Source organism: Myotis yumanensis, unplaced genomic scaffold, assembly GCF_028538775.1.
Source record: "Myotis yumanensis isolate MYYU_CA2020_CCGP unplaced genomic scaffold, mMyoYum1.0.hap1 SCAF_16, whole genome shotgun sequence".
NCBI lineage: Eukaryota > Metazoa > Chordata > Mammalia > Chiroptera > Vespertilionidae > Myotis > Myotis yumanensis.
The window spans coordinates 44,025,667-44,035,783 of NW_027223767.1; the positions used below are offsets into that span (position 1 = coordinate 44,025,667).

Sequence of the window (10,117 nt, forward strand, 5' to 3'; positions counted from 1 at the left end):
ACAGCTGGGCTTTCTGGCTGCCTACCACCCCCCCTTCTCCCCCAGACACACCCCTTAACCGGCTTCCTTCTCTGTCATTTGCCACCTTGACTGGTCTCTGGTGGGACTTCCCAGCTCTGTGGGCACTGTTGGACATGAGGAAGCAGGAAGGCAGCTGAGGCCAGCAGGGGGGAGGACCCCAGAAAGCAGATGTTGGAATGTTTGTGGCTAAGGGCAGTCCTTGTCATAAGTCTTAGAGAAATCCTGGCTCTTTCTCCAGTGAGTGAGTGTGTGTGTGTGTGTGTGTGTGTGACTCTCAAAGGCCTCTTATTTCTGTCCTCCACCCACTGTCTTTGGAGCATGCCCTCCCTCCCCCACCCACTCAGGACTGCTCCTGCCTGGTCCCCTTCCCTGTCACCCTGAGCTCCCAGGGCTTCTGCAGCCCTGCCCTGTGGGACCTGTCCAGCCCTGCTCACCTGCCTCTGTCCCCCGCCAGGCCTACTCGCAGGATGCCTACCTGAAAGGGAACGAGCCGTATTCTGGAGAGGCCCAGAGCATCCCAGAGCCGCCCCCCATCTGCTACCATCGGAAGACTTATGCCCCGCCAGCCCGGGTCTCTGCCTGGGCCAGTATGGTGCCTGAGCCCCACTCAGCACTGCCCAGTGACCCCCGGAGTCCTGCTGCCTGGAGTGACCCGGGGCCCCGCGTCCCATCTACTGCCCGCACCCATTCGGACAACCCTTCTTTGGGGATGAGCCAGCCCCGCCCCAACCCTGGTGCCTTCCCCCACCTTCCCTCAGAGCCCCGGACACCCCGTGCCTTCCCGGAGCCTGGCAGCCGGGTGCTCCCCAGCAAACTGGAGTGCCAGCAGGCCTTGTCACACTGGCTGTCCAACCAGGTCCCCCGCCGGGCGGGGGAGAGACGGTGCCATGCCATGCCCCCTCGGGTCCGCAGTGCCTCCCAGGACCGGTTAGAGGATATGACTGCCCACCACCCGTGGCCCTGTTCCACCTCCCAGGGTGCCTTGAGCCAGCTGGGCCAGGAGGGCTGGCACCGAGCTCGCTCAGACGACTACCTGAGCCGGACCACCCACTCAGCTGAGGCACTGGGGCCAGGGGCCCTGGTGTCACCCCGATTCGAGCGCTGTGGCTGGACTTCCCAGCGTCCATCGGCCCGCACTCCAGCCTGCCCATCCAGAGACCTCTCCGGGCCCCAGGCTCCACCCCCACCTGGTCTGCAGGGCCTGGACGACATGGGTTACATTGGGTACCGGAGCTACAGCCCATCATTCCAGCGCCGGACTGGCCTCCTGCATGCACTCTCCTTTCGGGACTCACCCTTTGGAGGACTGCCTACCTTCAACTTGGCCCAGTCCTCTGCACCGTTCCTACCAGAGGCCTCTGAGCCACCCAGGGTTGGTCGGCCAGAGCCCAGTCCCCGGGCCCTGGAGCCTCCCGCAGAGGATCATCGAGATGAGGTGGTCCTGAGGCAGAAGCCGCCAACGGGCCGCAAGGTCCAGCTCCCCCCTGCAAGACAGATGAACCGTGGATTTGGTGACGAGTCCCCAGAGCCAGAGACCAGTGGGCGAGGGGAACGCCCGGGCAGGAAGGTGGCCCCTTTGGCCACCACAGAAGACTCTCTGGCTTCCATCCCCTTCATTGGTGAGTGATGGTGCAGGGGGCTGTCTTGGGAGACTTGGTTATCTGTGCCCTGTTGTACCCCACCCACTTATCACCATGGGGAAAACTCTGGGTTGGGTGCTGATGGGATCAGCCTGTTTCTTTGTCCGTCCATCCATCCATCCATTTTTTTCTTCCTCTCTCCTCTCTTTGTTCATTCATTCATTTCTTTCTTTTTTCTTTCCACTCTTCCATCAGTCTTTCCTTTGACCCTTCTTTACATCCTTCTATCTTTTCTTTGTTTCTTTCATTCTTTGTTCTTTCCATCTATCCTCCAACCTTTCATCCATCTAGCAAGTATTTGTGTCAGGCACTGTGCTAGGCTCCATGCTCCCCTGGAGTGTATGGCCCAACAAGGGGATGTATGATCAGACAAGAGCAATCCAGTGGGATGAGTGTGTGATGGGTGTACAGGGGGCTCTAGGAGACAGGGAAGGGCCACATAGCCTAGACTGGGATGGTGGCCAAGGAGAGAACCTTCGAGAAAGGAGATTTTGGCTAAGCCTAGAAGGACGGAGAAGGAGTTAGCTAGGGGAAGAATGTTGAGGGGGAGAGACTGGAGTATTCGAGGACCTTGAAACGATAGGGGCAGGATGCCCCTCCAGGTCGTCAGAATGGGTCTGCAGGGGCCTTGTCAGACCAGGGAGATTGGACCTTACCCTGAGAGCAGAGGGAGTACGGAAAGTTTGCTGCTTCTGGGACAGATGTTGGATAAGGGAAAGACAAGAGAGTGGAGAGGCCAGGCGACTCCCAGGTTTCTTGCCTCGCCTGAGGGTGATGCCTCCATTTGGAAATGGGAGGGAGGAGGGCAGGGAAAGGTCTCGGGTTTGCTGAATCTGAGGCACTTGTGAGGGAGCAGGGTGAGCTGGGCTGGGTCTAGACCAGGGGTGGGCAAACTTTTTGACTCGAGGGCCACAATGGGTTCTTAAACTGGGCCGGAGGGCCGGAACAAAAGCATGGATGGAGTGTTTGTGTGAACTAATATAAATTCAAAGTAAACATCATTACATAAAAGGGTACGGTCTTTTTTTTTTTAGTTTTATTCATTTCAAACGGGCCGGATCCGGCCCGTGGGCCGTAGTTTGCCCACGGCTGGTCTAGATTCTAGGGGCTTGGGAGAAAGACTGGGTGCAAAGTCATGGGACTGGAAGCCAGGAGCTGAGAAATGGAGCCGAGGCTTGTGAGCTCAGGGGAGTGTAGCTGTGGGAAGGAGGGTGAGGAGACCCAGGCCTGGCCCCCCACAGCCAGGCCCCCCACAGCCAGCCTTCAGTCCGAGTGGGCAGACACAGCCCTAGTAAGCTCCCCGTCTGAGAGGGAGGCACATCTTTGCTTTCCAAGTACTCCCAGTCTGCGGGGGAAACACCCCCACTTCGAGGAGCCTGCAGCTAAAGCAGGAGGCGGTCTTTATCCCCAAGAAGCTCCCAGTCTGGTTGGGACAACACAGCCCCTGCCCTCAGGGGCGTGGTCTAAGAAGGGTGGCTCAACCCCTTGCCTGGGTGCCCTCGGTGTGCTGGGGAAGGCAGGGCCGAGCCTCCATGATAACAGTCTGGTTGGTGGGCACCCTTGGCTGTGGGCATGCTGTCAGCAGGGCCCTGGAGACTTGAGGGGCCTTGGGAATGGGGTCTGGGCCCAGAGGCAAGGCTGGGGGTGGGGGACAGGCAGGTACAGCTTCCTGCCACCTTCACCCACCACTCCCTTCATTCTCGCAGATGAGCCCACCAGCCCCAGCATTGACCTACAAGCCAAGCACGTCCCCGCCTCTGCCGTGGTCTCCAGCGCCATGAACTCGGCTCCCGTCCTGGGCACCAGCCCATCCTCCCCAACCTTCACCTTCGCCCTCGGCCGCCATTACTCCAAGGACTGCAGTGAGTGCTCCCCACACCCATCCCCACCCTCCCCCTTGCCGCCGCCGTCTCTGCTGGGCCTGCTACTGGATGTCTGACCTCTGCTCGCTGGCTCCAGCTCCGGCCCTGCCCAGAGAGGAGGGCTGCATGGAAGCCCCCGGCCTACGGCCCCGCTGACCCTTTGGCCCAACGCGGGCGTTTTGCAGGCAGCATCAAGGCCGGCCGCCGCTCCTCCTACCTGCTGGCCGTCACCACGGAGCGCTCCAAGTCCTGCGATGACGGGCTCAACACCTTCCGGGACGAGGGCAAGGCTCTTCGGTGAGGACGGGGTGGGTCCATCACGGCCAGCCTGCCTGGGCTGTGGCGGGGCCCCCAGCCCTGGGGTCCTCTACACACCAGGGCAGCGAGCCCCGGACGGCCTCTGAGCCCTGGGGCTTGGGTGGCTCAGGTCCTGGCTGTGCTTCCCACCCCTCACTCTTGGTCCTTGCCTCCCAGGCGCCTGCCAAACCGAGTCCCCAGCTTGCGGATGCTCCGAAGCTTCTTTACTGACGGGGTGAGTGGCGCGGGCGGGCAGGCGAGCGTGTTGGGGTGCTGGGCAGGGCCCTGGCAGGGGGTCCAGGCCTGTGGCCTCTGTCATCTGAAAGGGGCTCCTCTGGTTCCTGCCCTTTTCTTTCTCCCTGCACCCACCCACCCTCATGTCCACCACGTGACCCACCCTCCTCTGTGGGCTCTGTCATCACTTAAAGGCACCGCACACACCCTCCCAGCCAAGGCCTTTGCACTAGTCTTTCCCCGTCTAGAATGCCCTTCTCCTCAGCCCCACCTCAGCCGTGTGACTCACTTTTTTTACTTTCTTCAGGTTTCTTTCGGCCTCCCCTGAGCTTTCAGCCTCCACCCCTGACATTTTATGTCTCCCTTTGCCAGTTTGTTTTTCTCCTTCGCACTTGTCATGTTCTGTAATTTATATTTCCATCTCCTTTCCTGCCTGTCTCCCAGCTGGAACCTAAGTTCCATGACGGCAGGGACTTTATGTGGTTTGTTTGCTGCTTGATCTCCACGGGCACCTGAAACAGTGCCCGCACTAGGGAGGCACCCGGTCAGTATTTGAGCGGTGTCTTCAGGGGACTCCGAAAAGTAGGGGGGCAGGGCGGTGGGGACACAAGGTTGAGAATGATGGAGAAGCTGGAGTTCCCAGCCTCAGAACCTGGGGAAACAGGGCCAGTTCTGAAATGGCCTTAACTCCTTCGTTATGGATGGACTGGAAAAGCCGTCTTGATTCCAAACTCGCGCCGTCTTGGGCTCATTCGGCACCTGGATGGTGTTTTCACCGGCTCATTCCTTATAACAGCCTCTGCTTGCTCGCTTCTCTCTCTGTGGCTGGAGTCCTGTTGACACTATCATTTCCTCTGCTTAACTCTTTGTGGACATGACTACCTGCTCCACTAACTCTGTTCATTGATGCTCTGACTTCCTCTGTTTATTTAACTCTGTGTTGACACAATTACTTCCTCTGTATCCTTAATTTCTTCATGTCTATAAAATTCACGGGCGGCTGCAGATTGGCTTTTCTGGCGTGGTGAGGCACGTGGTCTGCTGGTCAGAGCTTTTCCTCCTTTCTGGCTTCCCTAGCACATGTGTCTCATGACCTCAACCCAGAGGTTCAGAGAGGGCAAGCGAGGCCATGAAGCCACACGGAGCAGCAGGGCATAGCACAGGCATGCACCCGGCCCTGGTGGCTGTGCGTGGCCCATGGGGCTCCCGAGAGGCCGGCACCGTGGGAGCCACCTTACATTGCCCTCTGTTGTCTCGCTGCAGTCCTTGGACAGCTGGGGCACTTCCGAAGAGGCTGACGCTCCTTCTAAACGACATTCAACCTCTGACCTCTCGGACACAACCCTCAGCGATATCAGGAGAGAAGGCTGGTTGTATTATAAGCAGGTCCTCACCAACAAGGGGAAGGTAAGATGGCTGGAGGAATGAGGTGAAGATGGATGGAAGCTGGATCCGGCCGAACTCTCCGGATCCTCACCCCACAGCCTCTGGAGCCAGAGAGAACTGGCTGAGGCTGTAGCAGGAGGGGTAGAGGTTAGATGCCGGGAAAAACTTCTGGGGACCCAACCAACTCACGAAAAAGAGGTCTGTTCTGTGGGATGGATCCGATTAAGTTGTGCTTGGGATTCTGACAAGACCAGCCACAGCGATCCTTGGTAGGCAGAGCACCCCCAAAATGGCCATTCACGTTCATGGAAGACGAGGGAGCAAGGCCAGAGTGATTCTCTTAGAGGGGCCGAGGCCCCCAAAGAAAGCAGAGGTCAGCCTTTTCAAGGCCAGCAGAAGTTTCAGTCTTTATCCTAAGGGCAACTGACAGCCCCCGGGGCCTCTTTCATGGCTTCCTGGGGAGTGAATTAGAGAGGGCCAACATGGAGGCCAAAGAAGATCAGTTCAGAGCTGCCATAGAGATCCAGGTGAGAGACGAAGGGGGCTTGGGCCTGGGGGTGCAAGGTGGGGGAAGATAACCAGGGTCCAAAGAGGAGAAGGTGGGATCCCTGGCCTGTGGAGATTGAACCTCCGTTCCAGGCCAGGGCCGTGGCTGAGGGGCTGGGAGGAGAGGCAGCCCAGGCAAGGCTGAGCAGAGTGGTGACCATAACCTGGGCTTGTCTCTTGACTGCAACACAAATTGCTGGGAAGCTTAGGTGACTCACCTGCCCATGACTCAGTTCCCTCGTCTGTACACGGAGCTAATATATTCCTTAGTTCATCCGCCTGTTGCTGAGGATCAAATGAAATGGGTTTACCCAGTGCCTGGCATTGGGAGGGGGGGTGGCGGGGTGGACGTGGCTGCTGTTCTGCTTTTTGCTGTTACTTGAATTGTCCACCCTGCCTCCTAGGGGTCTTGTACCTGGAAAGAGGATAAGCTTTGGGCCGGATAGACTTAAATTCCTGCCCAGCCACATATCAAGCATAAGGCTTTGTGCATAAGGCCTCCTGTCTTCTGAGCCCCACTTTTCTGACCTGTAAGATGGAGACACCCGTGTTCTACTCCAAGGGCCGATGTGTCATCCAGGCAGGATTGGCTTATCTGTGTCCCCATCCAGTCCGTGGATAATGACTAAGGGTGTGGCCCGCCCTGATTCTCAGTTGAGGTTCTCGGGATTTCGTAGTGAGGGATCCAGGCCGGTCCTGCCCTGCTGGGGTTCATGACGAGCAGAAATAGCTCAGTTGCATAACAGTTAGGAGTGCCTGATGGTTATGACGGGGTTGTCCAGGGCAATGGCATGTAGTAGGTGACCCGAGCCTCAGAGCAGTGGTGAGACATGAAGGTAGTGTGAGAATCCACCAAGCTGGGCGGGGGAGAGTGGTCTGACGGGGAGATGCCCTCCTGGGTGGTCTCGAGGAAGGTGGGTGGTTGGGAGCCAGGGCGAGAGCTGGAAGCCAAGGTGGGGGAGTTGGGTGCCTGCTCGGGGGGCCTTGTCCCTCAGGGCAAGCCTTGGCAGGGATTTAGGTGGAGGGTGTATGAGGCCAGGGGGTAAGTGTTGATCCTGTGACAGGAAGAGGCCAGGCCACTGCTGTTGTCCAGGTGAGCGAGGATGGGGGCCCTGACCGTGGGGCTGAGGGGAGGGGACAATTGAGAGAGATTCAAGGGGAAGAAAGGCCCAGGCTTGCTGATGGCTGGCAGGTGAGGGAGGAAGGGGGAGGTAGCGCAGGCTCCCGGGGTCTCAGCTTGGGTTGTGGGGTGGTGGGTAGTGGGACTTTGCCCTGAGCCATGGGCACTGGAGGCACAGGTTTGGGGAAAAGAAGCCAAGAGGTCGCTTCGGGGTCTTGTGGAGTCCCAGGGTGGAGGTGTTCTGGGGACAGAGGCTCCGAGGGTGTGGCGCTCAGGATGGAGGCCCGCCTCGGAGGGCATTGGTCCATCAGGGGGTGCTCGGCACCTGCAGCCAGGTTTGGGAGCACAGAGGGAGAGGGCAAGAGACGGGCTGCACCTTGAAAGGAAGTGGGGGGTGGGGGCCAAGGAGGAGAGTTAGCAAATGGCTGTAGACCTAGGAGGGGCAGCAGGGGCCAGCTGTGTGGCTGAGGAAGGGCAACCAGGGGTAGACAACCCCTTCTAGCCCAACCTTTGAGGACTGCTACTCCTGCCTGCCGGGCAGCCTGTCTGTCCCCCGGCTCTGGGCGGCCCCTGAAGCCCACCCACAGTGTCTCCCGGGCAGGGAGAGGAGCTGGCCCCTTTCTGCTCACTGACCAGCTCTGGACAGCAGGGCCTTCCACTCCCATCTTGACCAGAACCCAGTCTCCCTCGTCACCTAGGTACCATGGCCTGGGAGTTAGGGGAGGGGCCCTCAAGGCAGTTTCAGGCCCTTGGTCCATTCAGGGTCCTGATTGCCGGCCAGATATTGGCTTCTCCCACAACCGCAGCCTCTCCTGGGTGCCCCCCCGCCCCCCCCCCCCCCCGCCCCCTGCCCTCAACACCAGTCTGTTTCAGAGAAATTGACTATCAGGCAGAGGGGAGAGGGTGTGACATCTCCCTGTAGCCATGGACGCAGCACTTGAGCTGGATGCGACCTTGGAGACCAGCTAGTTCACCTCTCGTCTTAGCAACAGGGAACACTGATGCCAGGGGAGAGGGCTTGGCTTGTCCAAGGGCACTAGCTGGTTCAGTCTCTAAAGGGCAGCCTATCACCACCTTACTTCGACATTAAAATGCTTCTGGAGGGCCCTGCTGTGTCCTGCCCGGGGCCCCAGGGGTCGGTGGTGGTGGGCAGGGCTGCTCTGAGGCAGCCACCAGCCAGAGGAGAGGAGCACCCAGGCTGAGATGGAAGCCCTGCCCTCAGGGTGCTCCGAGGAGGATCCATTCATTTATTCAGTAAATATTGATGAGCACTCACCTTGGGTCTGTTGAGGCTCTAGGATGTGGGATGTGATCTGAGAGGACAGACAAGCTTTCTGCTCTCAGAATCTTACCATAAATCAGAGAATTCAGACAGGGAAATCAAACAGGCTGATGTGATTGCCTTTAAGTCGGGAGTGGTGGGGCTGCCTACAGAAAAAACTGATCAGAGAAGGTCTCCCTGAGGAGGGGATGTTGGGGACCTTCGAGCTCAGACCTGAAGGGCGAGAAGGGGGCAGCCACGTGAAGCGAGAGAAGGGGCTCCCGGCAGAAGGAACAGCAAGTGCAGCCTGGCTGCTGGAGTGGCTCAGTGGTTTTACCCCGACCTGTGAACCAGGAAGTCACGGTTCGATTCCCAGTCAGGCCATATGCCCTGGTTGTGGGCTCGATCCCCAGTAGGGGGCCTGCAGGAGGCAGCTGATCAATGATTCTTTCTCATCATTGATGTTTCTATCTCTCTCCCTCTCCCTCTTTTTTTTTTTTTTTTAAGAAGAAGGGACAGTGAGTGCAAAGGCCTCGAGAAAGGGTGGGCATGGCGTGTTCACTGAAGAAGGCCCTGTGGCTTGACACAGTGAGGCAGGAGGAGGGTTTAGAGAGGGAGGAACCAGATCACAAAGTCCTTAGATTTGACTCCAAGACCATGGGAACCCATGAGAGGCTGCTAAGCAGGGGAGACACATGACCTCGGTTGCATTTTAAAACTGTGGCTGCAGCTGCTGGGCGGGGAACGGACTGTGGGAGGTGAGACTGCAGGCTGGGCAGGTTTGTGCCCCTGTCCAGGCAAGAGGTGTTGATGGCGTGGACAAGGTGTTAGCAGGAATGATGGAGACAGGTGATGTTTGGGAAGCAGAAGTGACTTTCTGATGGGTTGAACGTCAAAGGCGAGGAAAAGGGAGGAGTCAAGGGCACCTTTCAGGTTTCTGGGCAGCTGGGTCGATTTACTGAGCTGGGAAAGATGAGGGTGGCGGGTGGAGAACAGGCTTGATGGTGAAAATCAATTGCCCCATGTGAGCATGCAAGTGGAGATGCTGCACCGGGGACGGGAGGCTCAGGACGGGCTGAGGGGACGCTGGGCATCACCATCAGCAGACAAATGACGCCACTGGGAAGCACGCAGGGAGAGGGGAGCCCAGGACAAAGTCCCGGAGCTCCCACCCTTTAGGGCAGGGTCCCAACCTCAGCTCATTGACCTTTGGGCCGGACGGTTCCGTGTTGTGAGGTCTCTCCTGGGCATCGGTGGCTGGAGCAGCACCCTTGGCCTCTACCCACCAGATGCCATAGCACTTCAGGTGTGGCGACCACAAATGCCTCCAGACAGATGTCCCCTGGGGGTGAGTCACCCCTGTTGAGAACCACTGGTGTGGAGGAGGTAGCCAGCGGAGGAGCCAGACGGAGCCAGTGGAATTGGGAGGAAGACCAGGGACCGTGGCGGTCCCAGATGCCAAGAGAGGGTTTGAAGAGGGTAGGCATGGCCAAGTGCTGCAGAGGCCAAGGAGAGGGCCGGGAGGGGCCGGGAAGGGCCAAGGGAAGGGCCGGGAGGGGCCGGGAAGCTGCCACATGGGAGACCCGAGTGGCTTTCCTGGGAAGGGAGATTGTGTGGAGTTCTGAGTGAGAGGCAGAGAAGCGGGGAGAGCAAGTGCGGTGGACACTCCCGACGGGTTTTGCTGTGAAGGGAGCACATGTGGACGAGGAAGGGCTCTATGAGGATTTTATGTCTGTCGGTGGCTCATGCT

The 10,117-nt window shown here is 58.7% G+C and overlaps 1 protein-coding gene across 4 annotated transcripts in view; it reads left to right on the plus strand.

Annotated features, from left to right (window-relative positions):
* ARHGAP23 (Rho GTPase activating protein 23) overlaps positions 1-10,117 on the plus strand; it is a 75,870-nt gene that overhangs the window by 40,484 nt on the left and 25,269 nt on the right. For all 4 annotated transcript variants that reach the window (XM_070395192.1, XM_070395194.1, XM_070395191.1 and 1 more), the window contains 5 exons: positions 476-1,640; positions 3,368-3,523; positions 3,709-3,820; positions 3,998-4,055; positions 5,318-5,461. In XM_070395192.1, coding sequence (XP_070251293.1) covers positions 476-1,640; positions 3,368-3,523; positions 3,709-3,820; positions 3,998-4,055; positions 5,318-5,461 — 1,635 coding nt within the window. The remainder of the gene's footprint in view (positions 1-475; positions 1,641-3,367; positions 3,524-3,708; positions 3,821-3,997; positions 4,056-5,317; positions 5,462-10,117) is intronic.